Below are 13307 nucleotides of genomic sequence, written 5' to 3'. Positions count from 1 at the left end.
ATATTAGTGCTTGGATTGACCGCCTGGTAACGCGCGCTCTTGTCCCTTCGCAGAAGGACGCCTGTGTGGCCAGCAACTGAGCGAGACCCAGTGCTTGGCGTCCTGTGGCCCAGGCACGGTTGACGGCCGCTGCCGCTGGCGCCATGGCTCTGACACGCTGCACCTCTCTGCACATTACAGCACCTGCACTGGAGATCCAGAGAGTTGTCCCGATGGCATCTGTGACGAGCTAGAGCTTATGCAGCCCACACTTTGCCCACAGGATTGTGCAGAGCACGTGGTCGGCGAGGCAGTGGCAGGGCCCACCGGCAAAGGAATCGAAAAGGCCATGGGCATCTGTTCATGTGCCTCGGCCGAGAGTTGCACGTGCACCAAACTGCCTACCAAGCCTGCCAGCCGCGACAGTGTGCTAGTCGCCCACCCGTGGCCGCCAAGTGCCCATGAAGACAGGCAGCGCTCATATGGTCAACAACCTGCGATTTCCGACCTTGGGCGGTGGCCAGGTAAGCCCTTGGTCGCACGTTTGGCGATAATTGACTTTCCGATTAAACCTGCCTGTTATGCGGATTGGTTTGCCTCATGAGGTGCTTCTCATATTTTAGTTTCTTTCAGCTCTATTCACATATAATAGCAATCCTAATATAGTTGGTTGTACCTATCGTTGTTATTATTCTTTCAAATGCACGCTATTGTATTTTTGCTGTTATTTGTTCTTGAGAAAAGTTGTCCTCTTACTGTATGGTTTATTTTGCTACCAACTTATGAATGACAACCACGCTGCACACTGCACAGAAGCACCGCACAGAAGTACACTGCCTACACTCTTAATTTGGTCCTGATTAAATGGTGGCTATATCCAGGAAACCAGACAAAAAATGTCCGGTTTCCTGGCTATATCTAGCACTTTAAGCGGTACCTGATTAAGAGTGTAGCTACTGACACGAGCATTAAGACCTATGTGAGGTGCGATCGATATTTCGACCTCATCCGACTTGTGTCATTACTGACGAAGGCTGGACCCCACCCGAAATGTCAACAAATTGCCAGCAGCCGCAGAAACTCTTTCTTCTTGTATTCCTTATAAATAATTTATGAATCATAACAATGATATGAATGATAACAACAAATAGAATAATATAGTCAAATTTTTATTGCTGTTATATTTCCCCATATACTAATTGTTGTGGAGTATGAAGGCTTTCCTATGTGGTGTCTAAAATGAGGCTAGGGGTACTTACACAGTGCAGAGATAAGAGTACCGTGATTATAAGGCACTGTGACTAGAGGAAAGTGTTTTTCTCAAATTCTGCTCTCCTTTTTCTGGTACAGGATTAAGCAAAAATATGTAGCTTCCTTAACAGCGATGTTCGGTACCAGCCTGTTCGGCTCATTTAACCATTATTCAGGGAATGATGATGAGGAGGAGTATGTGAATTTAGCCCTTCCAAATGTTGACAGCAATCACTAGGCTTGCAGCAAATCGTGGGTGATCGAATCTGAATATTTGGTAAATAAGCGTTCACGCAGCGTCACTCAAGCTCATCACAAGATACGCAGTCATATCTAATAGTGATGACGGCATTGAACTGTACGCGACTGCTCCACATCTTTGAGTTTCGTTTTGTTCCTTTTTGTGTGTGTGTGTTCTGTCATGCGAGTGTTCGCTAGCCACGTGAAGGAGCCTCCTCCTTGTTTATGGGCGGCTGAGATCGGTTTTCGCCACGGGGCGCCGGCGCACACCAAGTTTCCTCGAATGCGCGGAATTGGGTCCTCGCCGGCTGCGCAGACCCTCCGACTTCGTGGAACTATTTGTGCGCGTGCGCGCATAATAACGAGACAGACAGAGAACGAGACAGACAGAGAAGAGCGAGCAACGAAGAAGAGTCTGCGGAGTGCGAGCGATTTGAACGGTTGTGCGTTTGAGCGGTGCGATTAGAGCGATTGTGCGTTGTTAGCGGTGCGATTTGAGCGGATGTGCGTATGAGACTTCGTGTTATGAGTTTCGCGTTGTAAATAAGTTTTTGATAATAAATGTAAGCTTCATTTTTCCCCTTTCAACCGTGCGTTGCGTTTTCTATTGTATATTTTACTTTACGCCATTTACGGTCATCCCTGAGCGCTAACAAAGCTGACTCGTCTCCGCATTATCCACTTCGTACCTCGCTGCTAGCCTGCCCTAATGAATCACCATTCCTTCTCTGGCTCTAAATAATTAGTAATGTCAAGCTTCCTCGCTATGTATTCGTTGTCTTTGCTGGCACGCAATGCGCCGCGATTGCCTAGTGGTTATGGTGCTTGTCTGCTGAATCGAAGTGTGCGGGATCAAATGCTGGCCGCGGCGGCCGCATTTTGATGGAAGCGAGATGTTGGAGTCCCGTGTGCTTAGATCTAGGTGCACGTTAAAGAAACCCAGGTGGTATAAATTTCCGGAATCCTCCACTTAGGCGTCTGTCATAATCATATCGTTGTTTTGGCCCGTAAAACACCGAAAATTATTAACGCGATAGTGTTCGTTCCCAGAAGTTGCGGTGTCGGTATTGGCGGCGGCGTCTTTGATTGTGAGCCAAAAATTAGCGTTGTCCGTGAGCGAAAATTCGAGGCAGTTGTAAATAAAGAAATAATATTCGGTCCGAGTGGGACCGGGGATTCGAACCCGTGACCCCTTGCTCCGTGGCGCGATGTGTTCAGCCGCTCGGCTACCACGCATACTTCCTCTAGAATACTAACGGCGAGCTATTTATGCAAAACATTTAGCGTTGATGGTACGCACATCTCGTAGGTTCTTCAGCGGCTTCACACAACGCTCGCGGGATGGCTCAAAGGGCCCACGGGCGCGCTTTTAAACGGCATCGCCCGGCCGTGTGGCCATGTTTCGTCGCACCGCATGCATGTATATTGGACATGGAGGGCGCCCGTACAATGGCGTTCCTTGCGGCACCGTTTAGGTCTCCACCGAAAAGCGAAGCGAGGCTAGCGACTACGAAGGCGATACGAACACGGTCCGATTACGCTAACGCGTTCTACCCTTGAAAGCGAAGCACAAGCGTCCTCTAAGTTTTTATTATTGCTGGCACGCAATGATGTTTTTGACATTTTGTGTAGGGTGGCGTGACGCATATCCATCTCGCAAAAGTCTATAATAAGACGTTCTTGCGGGCTAGTTGGTTGATACTTTTGAGTGAGGTTAACACCGCGCGAAAAAAACGCACAGCCGGAAGGAACTAGCGAGACACCACGTGAGCAGACTGTCAACCGTTTTCTCAAAAGTCTATAAGACTCTATGGAAAGTTAGCGTACTTCACCATCAATTATGAATATCACAAAGAAACGACCTTACGTAGCTCTAAATGATGCGTTCAGTCCTATCTTGCACTGTCATGTGCAGTTTGCACTGATCGTACGATAATGCCATGTGAGAAGGTGGATTTAGTTATGCCAAGTTCTGTTCTACAGTAATGGAGGCTTGGGCAGTGAATACTGCGAAGGAAAGTTTGTGAAGACAGCCTGTCCTGTACTCAGAGCCTCGTTATTTTGCTGCGCCTATATTTGAGGTTGAAAGCGGTGGTAAAATCAATGCTGAGTGCTTTCAGTTGTCAGAATTTATTGTTCAGTGTTATAACTTCAGCTCAGCTAGTCTCGCTGACTATAAGCAGAAGGGGCTGCGACCAGCGAGACTAATTTAATGGCAGCACTTTCGAATGTTATACGGGGCATGATCTGGTAAATTATTACTTCTTGGGAGACTCTATTAGCAGCAATCACATATGCCATTGGACTAGCTTCAGCTTTTTCTCAACAGAGTGCTGTTGGTTAATATTTCAAAACTGGCACACATTGTTTGAATATTAAAGTGCCAGACCCATTGCTTTTCCGCAGGAGTAAAGCTTTGAGCAAACGTGAGAAAGTGCCTATTGAAGTTTCTGTGTGAGACAAGCGTCGATGCTCGTCTCCAGAGAATTTGCTGAGCTGTGGCGATTCGTGCGTGTGGTGCACATCCACGCACACAAGAAGTTGTGTGCAGTAAATTATTGTATACCATAGTCAGCTGCCATCATAATTTACTCAACCTGGCTCTCCCTTTTCCCGTTACCCAAGTGAGGAGCAGCAGGCTATAGACACACTCTCCAGGCCGACCTCTCCTCCTTTCCCCCTCATTAAATATTACCTTCTTCGGCTTTCACACTTTTCCCTGAATGATTGATGGCAATGAATACATGCAGAGCCTAGTGGGTCAGCGGCACCCACTGCCGCAACATCCTGTGGAGCGGGTTGTGTGGCATCACTATGCCTGGCTGGCCTGCTGGTATCAGCCCTGGCAGTGGCAGCACTGGTGGCACTTGTACGAAGGCGACGTGTGGCTGCAAAGCACAAATACCTGGGCTCCAGAGCATCGCTGTCAGTGCCCTCAGACTACGTTGACAGCCGCAGCGCTGCTTCACCCCCTGCCCCTGATGCCGCAGTGCAGGCCTCCACACCACACGCTGAATCCGCGGCTGGATCACCGTTTTCCAAGCTGCAGGCAAGTTTCATGCGCTGACATGGCATGCCATAAGAAGCCGGATGATGTGCTGTGTGAAAAATTGTGATCCAAAGAACATTGGTTAACTTGCCCCTAACGTTTAGTATGATAATCAGTCCATAAAGTCGTATTTTGTTTTGAGAGCCTCAGGAAATTTCAGTCTACTGTCTTTTTTACGCCGTGTTTCTTCGTGAAAGACACACACAAGCAGTTATCTTCACTGTATTTACCATTGAACTGTCGTTGTAGAAGCGATTAGTTATGTCAGAGTAAGTAAATATTTTTACAGTTTTAAAGGGGTACTAATATTGAAACAAATCAGTTTAGATCGATAAATTATTGTTTGAGAACTCTATTGGTCTCAATTTTGCCATCAAATGTTTATGATTATAGAATAAAAAAAGAGTCGAGGTCTTATTTTCAAATTTCACACCAGAACTTTAGCATATGAATGTGAATGTGACATGGATATGAAGATCTTTTTTTCTTACTTTGACCATATTTGTTCAATGCAAGTCCCTGAAATCTGCCCTCTTAAGCCTCTGCCTCTTTTAGAACACACTGCAATTCATTTTTACCAATAACTGTGTAGGCCAGACGGCAGTCAAAACCTATGACGTCACGGTGAGCTGGGGTATGATCATCAAGGTGGCGCCGCCACCTGTATGTGTTCTGCGCCTATTCTGGCTCTTACAAAACGTTCGAGACGCTCGTGAGGCCGACCTCTCCTCTTGTGCGCTCGTCCTTGTTGCCTCGTCTGTTGTCCTTGTATTTCAATGCGCGACTTTCCTAGGAAATACCAAACGTTTTCTCCCGTCAAGAGTGGTGCTGTTGGTATTGCGAAACTGTATTTTACTTACAGGAACAAAAATTGTTTGATCAGAGTTCCTTTAAGAGCAAATCGCCGTGTTTCTAGCAATTTCAGAATACCATTCATTTCATCTATAATTTGAATGTTTACAGTGATGTTATTTCTGTCTCATTTTGCAATTCAGGTAGACGAGCAGTGGGAGTTCCCTAGGGAGAACCTCATCCTGGAACAAAGTTTGGGCGAAGGAGAATTTGGCCGCGTTGTTCTTGCCCGTGCCCGCGACATCGGTGGTGTTCGAGGCTTCACCACGGTGGCAGTCAAGATGCTGAAAGGTGGCTTGCTTATCGCCAAACTAGAAGCAGGCATCATTTAACGGGCACTGCGGGCTGCTTATTAACCTAGACCGGCAAATCACGCGCTAGATCCGGCAGCAGACAGCGTGAAAAAGATCAGCTGTGATGGTGGAACACCAGGCGGAAACTCTGCAAGGGGTGCTTGAGGTGCATCATCAAGAACATGAGTGCTAGGTGCCCTCGGTTTTTCGCATCTCTAAGTTTGATATTTCAATGCCTACCTTGCTTTTGTCTACGTAGTATACGTAGGACATGACCCATCATTTAACATATATGTACTGTGTAACTCACAGCCGCTAACCGAAAGATAAACTCCTCGTCTGCAGTATGGTGGCAAGCATGATGAAATGTGAGCATCGAATACACTAGCTGTCTGCTGCGTTGGGGTTCACGGGCTTAAAGGCACACTAAAGACCAATAATATACATTTTGCTTTTCCTTGTCGCTCTATCCCAGTTCCCTTGTCTCTAGTCCCTGTCTTTCGGTGCACCGCTTTGCTATAAAATATCCATACACCAACTAGCCCAGCAACGCTGTTATACGCTAGGCTAGTTTCCAGCGGATCGCTGAGTGCGTAGACCAAGAACCGCTTGTGCCGTTATGTGTTTCGTTATATGTTTTAATGCTTTTTTCTCATCACCACGTAGCTTCGGTATAAAATGTTAGTCCGTCGCAGCTTATCTAAAAAAAAAGTCGCGTTAATGAAGCCTACCGTTTTGCACCTTTTCTTACTGACTGAAAAAGAGGTGTTTCTATCAGTGTTTTTATTCATTAGCAAGTACATGGTGGTACACGCAAAAAAAAAATATTAATGAATAAACCCCTTATTTTTGGCCACCAATAATGAGATTCAACGTGCACACTTCCCGTTCTCATTCTTAGGTAACTGGACGCCAGCTGAGGAGCAAGATTTGCTGTCTGAATTTTGTATGCTCAAGGAAGTAAACCATCCCAACGTTATACGTCTTCTCGGAGGCTGCACCACGAAAGGTGAGGGTTATGCTTGTGTATACGTTTACGAACCCACAAAAATCGGGCCCCACACACACTTGATCTCTCACTCACTCACTGACTCATACATACATACATACATACATACATACATACATACATACATACATACATACATACATACATACATACATACATACATACATACATACATACATACATACATACATACATACATACATACATACATACATACATACATACATACATACATACATACATACATACACACATACATACATACATACATACATACATACATACATACATACATACATACATACATACATACATACATACATACATACATACGTAACGGATTTATAGTTATGGCACGTTCACACTGGGAAATCCGCCGTACACAGCGACCGGAATGCTCTTGTCGCCGAAGCACAGTGCCGTTCGCACTGCACGCGCACCGCGCTGCCGGATTAGAGTTACTGTATATGCTACCTTTACCTAAAGGTAGCATACACAGTAACTCTACGCCGGATAGCCATATTGCGCCATCTGTCGAGTAAACCATCAACCACAGGTGAGCGCGGGATGGATTCGCAGTTTCCCGGATGTTGTCGCGGCTCGCAACTACGCCATGCAATTTTGCGGGTCTTCAGCGCTGCTATAAACGACCATGCTCGTTTCAACGCTCTTTGCGACTAGGGCGTGCCAGGCAGCTACATCGCAATGCTCAAACTGGTGCTCGCTACATCAGACACAAAGCAACATAGACAGCAGTACTCGTACATACCAGTCAATCCAAGCTCGTTGCCAATTTTATTCCACAAATCGTCCTTCAGTCAACTGTCCTTGTGCTTCGGGTGGCGTTTGTCGTAAAGGACGAGGTAGTTCCGCACCATTTCGATTAGCAACTCCGCTATGTGGATGCTTTTCGACTGTGACGTGGCGAGCGTGTCGGACTTGGCCGCCATTTTTTCAAGTTCCGCGGCGAGCGGATCCGGCGGCGGTTGCCGCAAAAGTCGGTCCGGGAGCGATCGGCGCGGAGAGTGCCGATTCGGCGAATCTCGCCGCCGCCGAACCTGATTCTGCGGCTCTCCGGTCGCCGGAATGCTCAGTGTGAACGAGCCATTAGTTAGCCATTGCCACACACATTCGAACCCTGATTCTACGAAAGACGAAATCAAGACACGATGAAGACAGGATAATGAACTTTGCGCGATGAAACCTTCATCTCGCATTATTTATTTGCTATGTAAGCAGTTCATTGTATCAGTAATGCGACGAAAGGGGCTAGTTGGTTCATGCTGGTTTGCACTCGTTCTATTAAACTGTGTCCTATGTTCGTTGTAGTCCGTCATTCGTAGCGTTTCCCTACCGTAAGCACATCGCCAAGCCAGTCCATTATAATTTTACTTGCCCTAAAAGTTGACAATAAATGCTGGACAATGTGCAATAGCTAGACTTGTAGGGTTAGTCGGCGCTCGAACTGTGTGTTTCTTCACTTGTGCTAGGTCTCCTTTAGCGCTTACCCGAAACCATCCACAAGCGTCGTCCTGCATATGCTTGACTCGCGTTGGGTCGTTAGACCTCGAAAAACGCAGCCAAACCACCTCTACAAGTTTATCCAGCTCTTTACGTCGTCATGGGTCAAGAATCTGGCATATACAACATGCTTGCGCAATGATATGATGATTAAGGCAGTTAATATTGAGATCTCTAAAGTCACGGTTGTGGAATCGGTAGCTTCCTGGTCATAGCTGGGGTAATTTTTCACCTTGAAATGTGCCAGTTGCCTGCTAAGATGTCCTTGGAGCAATGCTGCCGTCGACGAGACCTGCATCGACCACATAGGTGCACAATTCTAAGGCTATTTACCACATTAGGTTACATATGTATTGACTAGCAATTAAGATATGGCTGTTTCCCAAGAGCAAGTTATCTTTGCAAGCTTCATTAAGAGAGAAAAATGTCTTGGCCGTATCAAACCTCACAGTTTTCAAGACCGTGACATTCAAATTCCTGGCGCTCTCAAACAATTTGGAGCGGACGTCTTGAACATTGTGGAATGCCGTTAGCCAGTTTTTTGTAGTCGCCGCATTTACTCCTTAAAACGAAAGCCTTAAGTGTCTCATTTCACGCTGGCCTTGAAAAACGCGGCTTGCGGTATACGGAAAATCACGTGACCTCTCAAGGGTGACCTTAAAAGACAGGGTTCGAGACGAAATTGAATTTAGGCATTCTGCGTGGCTACCACTGAGTGTTCTACCACCGTGTCAGGTCTGTGCTTGAAACTGCTTTGTAAAAAGACCCTATACAAGCGTCGTGTTGGGCAGCAGTCACGTTCAAGAAAGAGGAGTCAATTCAATGTGAATTGCGTAACGAGTGAGTGGCGTAAAGCTTCCCACGCATTAAAAAGGGCTCAGTCATCATCATCATCATCATCAGCCACACCATCAACAAAGTGTGCAGCTGCCTAAGCGCGTGTATTGCCTTACAGACGCGTAATGGGTGCTTCGCGAAAGTCTGCATACCTGCGAGAATGACATACAAATACAAAAGGGCCCGCATGAGGCGTTCAAAGGCTAGATTCAATGCAGAACATATGTACTTGCTCGTTGCGGCTCATATGTCTCACATGAGTGCAGCCTGGCTTTCGCTCTCTTGTGTTGCAGGAGTGTAACAAGTGTGCACCACCTGCCGAATTTTTTGCCGCGAAAGCTGTCATTAGATCACAAAAACCGGCGATTTTGGTGCCGTAGTTGTCTGCCGCAACCGCCGCCGCCGGTGTCCGTAACCGCTATTGCGCGAAATAAAAAAAAATGAAATTAGAAAAAATAAGGATCGGATGTTATTCGAGCCCGGGCTCTCTGCGTGGCAGTAGAGTATTCTACATCAGAGCCACGCCCTTTCTTTCTGTTTTTGTTTTTTATTACAGGGAGGGAAACCGTTAAACTTAGAGTGATATTATAAAATTTAATAATCAGGCATACTTAAACACAAATCAAACACAGGAAACCAGTCTAGAGCGTCACTAGAACGTTCATATATCCCGCGTATTTGAATCACTTATTCCTGGAATATGTTCTTTGTTCCCTGGGACGTTGCAGATCGTGCAAAAAACCGGAGACGATTGATCATCGTTTTATTGACTGTTGTGATGCAGTCTTCTTTTGGGATGTTCTGTAGCGAACACTGAAAAAAAGACTTTGAAATCAACCCTGTAAACATTAAATACCTTGATGTGACAAAGGACAGGACAATACCCTATGGCCTAATCTGTCTTATTGGTCTGAATAGTTTCTGGAGAGCAAGACTGATTGACAGAAATTCTGAGCCTCCGCGATCAACAAAAGGAGCCACGGCGGTTTTTTTTTTTCTCTCTATTGCCTTGCGTACAAGACTGTTCACGTACTCGCCAAAATGCAAGGTAATAGCAGTAAAACTACAAAGTGCAATGATGAACCGTCAGCTCTGGGCTGACTACTCATCACAACTTCTGCACGTGTAACACTGGTTCCACTCGCGAAACCCGCTCCGGTGCATCTTCCTGCCCTTTCAGCAAGAAAACGGCACACAGATTCGCAAAAAACATTCTCGCACAGATCTTGTGTTTGAAACTCCTTCGCAAGAGTACCCTATATAGCCGTCATGTCGGGCAGGTAATCGTGTTAACATTTGTAATATAGCGTGGTAGAAGAATAAAAATGACAACCAGGCGTCACACAATGTCAATTGCGCATCGAATGGGTCGTTGAATGCTTCCAACCCATTACAAAGGGCTCGGCCATATTCATCATCATCAGCCACAGCGCAAACAAACTGCACATAACTTTGTGCCTTACGTATGTGTAGCTGGTGCCACGCTTCTCCGCAGAATGACGAATAATGGCAAGTGGGTGCTTGCCTACTTCACGAAAATTCTGATGATTTATGCCGCAGTGGGTACCTTGCAGGTGTAGCTCTGTTAGTTGCCGCAAGAGAGTTACTGCAGGCTCTAGAAAGGCCGCGCTTCCAGCTTTCGCTGTGACTGTGCTGCGTGTTCCGCGCAAGCCGGGCGATTTTTTTTCAGCAGAGCTGTTATGCCCGCAGTTTGTCCGGTTCGCGATGTAGACAAACAGTTATCATCATCATGCCGACGTGGCCACGTCAAGTCATGTTAAGCATTACTGTGCCTAGCTAAGCCAAGGTAATCATAGCCAAGCGTAGTTAAGCCTAGTTGAGCATGGCAGAACCTAATTACCTACCTTAATAATGTAGCTGACTGAGCTAGTTGGTTATTCATACTGAAGATAAACAGCGCGGATGAGCACGGCCAACGAGAAGCAAACACACATGACAAGCGCTGGCCGCTAGCCGTTCTTTCCCACGTTGTTTATCTTCATTAATAGTTAGCTAAGCATAATTAAGCAAAAAAGTCAGAGACTAATTAGTCCAAATTGATCCGAGTTGAGATTCTGGTGTGCTTAGTCATGCCGAGCTTACAGAGAGCAAGCCTCGAATGTACAAATTATGTCATTTAAGCTAAGTAAGATAATTAAGCTAATTGGTGTAATTAAGGTATTTTGTACTGTGATTGCCAAGCGATTCCCCATCGAACCCGATCTGCACCTAGCCAATACTTGTGATTTACAATGCGATCACGGGAACACTTCGGGCATCGGCGTGTGAATGCCCGTGTGCCTAGACAGGCCAGGACCAGCCGCGTGCTGACCAGCTCTGCTCTGCCCCAGCCTTGCGCGACTCAGTGCAAGCTGCACAAATGTTCGCAACATTTCCTTCCCACCTTGGGAATGGCTATCTTTATCTTTAGCAGAGACTGCAAAGTCGCAGTCTATTTGGTTGCGATAACACTTCAGGGGAATTTTCGCCGTAATTGTCACCACCGTCGCTATGAGTTTTCTGTCATGTTCAAGTGCGATAGGCTTCCATGTACCCCATGCTAGACTCTGTGCTAAGTTAATGATAAGATTATTAAAAAGTGCAAATGTAAATGAAACAACCTACTGAAGGCTAACAGTAATTCTTAGTAGCCTGATAGATTATTGGCAAATAGTCTTCTCGTTATCAGTATGCGGCCAGTTCGTTGAGCGCTTCTTTTTTTCTAAGGCATATACACGAATGACCTGGGTGGGCCCTTGCTCATATTGTGGCAAATTGATTGACTGAAATTGATTCATGCAAAAAAGAAAAACAGTAACTCATGCTATCGACATCTTTGCAGGTGGACCACTTTATGTGATCGTGGAGTATGCTCAACTTGGCTCTCTGCTAAATGTGCTGCGACGTAGCCGGCACATGGCCGGAGGGGGCGCCGACGTGACGGTTGTTTGCAACCCAACATACATGGCCCAGGAACCGTCACTGGGGGCCCTGGAAGAGAATGCCGAGGATCCTGTTCTGCCTGAAATACCCAGTTTCAGCGATCTGATTTCTTTCGCCTATCAAATAGCGAAAGGGATGGCATACTTGGCCGACATGAAGGTTTGTTCATTTATCTACGGTTATGTTACTGTGTTTCTTGTCTATACGCGCACGTGACTATTTACTTCATGAGACCACGAAATTTCCAGTAACAGTTTTAAGCAGCTTACTAAGAATAATACACTTCTTCGTAGCGTTGGCTTTATTTCCAGCCACATCATGCTCATAACCACTTCTAGCTAAAACGAAACACTGAATAAAGTTGCAGTGACAGCAAGATAACTCTTAGTGTGCATATGTTCTGCAAAGCTCAGTTTACGCGAAGCTCAGTTGGCTCAGTACGCGAGCATTTTTCTGTTTTACCTCAGTTGGCGACTGTGGTCAGCAAGCAAACGCACAACCTTCTGTTTCGCATCAGAACGCCTCAGCCACCGAGTCTTCTGGCGTTTGTGCACAAAAAGTCTGCAAAGTTGCTTGATTAACTACTTGTTCATTTTTGAATTAACAACATTGTCCTTCCATTTATAGGGGAACTACGAGTGTCCACCGTACATTGCTTTCTTTATTGCGAGCCCCTGTCGTGTGCATCGAAGCGACTGTCGTACGCCTGTCGCTTTCCCAAGAAGACCGACACTTGCGTTCCACCGTTTTGTCACTATTGCCGTTTTTGACGTTATATGCAGTGATAACACTTAAATAAGTGACAAGCAATTGTAGGACTTGCATTATTCGCTGCGAAAAGGCGCCCGCTGGAATCCTGCACTGACGTACTATGCAGAGAAGGCGGGGCTAAGGCAAACTTCACACGACCTTGTGGTCGTTCAGTTCGAAATTTCTTTGCTCGCTTAAAGCAAAAATTACTGATTTCACATTTCACACTTTCGATATATTATAACAACCAAGCATACTACGCAGCGATGTACAATCTATATTTTTACTTGAACCGCTACATTGCGAAAATGAAGCCACATTATCGGCCAAAGTGCTATTTTTGCCAACTTTGTCACAGTTTTGTCGCAACATTTCTACTTCATTCGTTCCCACAGTATTTTCATAATTTATTATATGAACTTAGAAAGCCCAAAATATGAATACACCACTTGCGAAAAAATTTGTGATTTTCTAAAAAAACGTTGAACATGCAGTACTTTGCGGTTACTCGTCATTGCCAAAAGCGTTGAAAATTAAAACAAAAAAAGACAAATTAACCATCATAGTCATGGAAGATGCGGGC

The 13307-nt window shown here is 45.8% G+C and overlaps 1 protein-coding gene across 1 annotated transcript in view; it reads left to right on the top strand.

Annotated features, from left to right (window-relative positions):
• The window catches only part of LOC119402652 (proto-oncogene tyrosine-protein kinase receptor Ret), a 65339-nt gene that overhangs the window by 26432 nt on the left and 25600 nt on the right, over positions 1 to 13307 (top strand). The window contains exons 8-12 of the mRNA XM_049412178.1: positions 54 to 503; positions 4221 to 4523; positions 5519 to 5662; positions 6566 to 6673; positions 11874 to 12133. Of these exons, the coding sequence (XP_049268135.1) occupies positions 54 to 503; positions 4221 to 4523; positions 5519 to 5662; positions 6566 to 6673; positions 11874 to 12133 (1265 nt within the window). The remainder of the gene's footprint in view (positions 1 to 53; positions 504 to 4220; positions 4524 to 5518; positions 5663 to 6565; positions 6674 to 11873; positions 12134 to 13307) is intronic.

The sequence above is a fragment of the Rhipicephalus sanguineus genome, chromosome 1, assembly GCF_013339695.2.
Source record: "Rhipicephalus sanguineus isolate Rsan-2018 chromosome 1, BIME_Rsan_1.4, whole genome shotgun sequence".
NCBI lineage: Eukaryota > Metazoa > Arthropoda > Arachnida > Ixodida > Ixodidae > Rhipicephalus > Rhipicephalus sanguineus.
The sequence above is the reverse complement of the archived record's forward strand: the minus strand, read 5'-3'. Positions and strand labels throughout refer to the sequence as shown.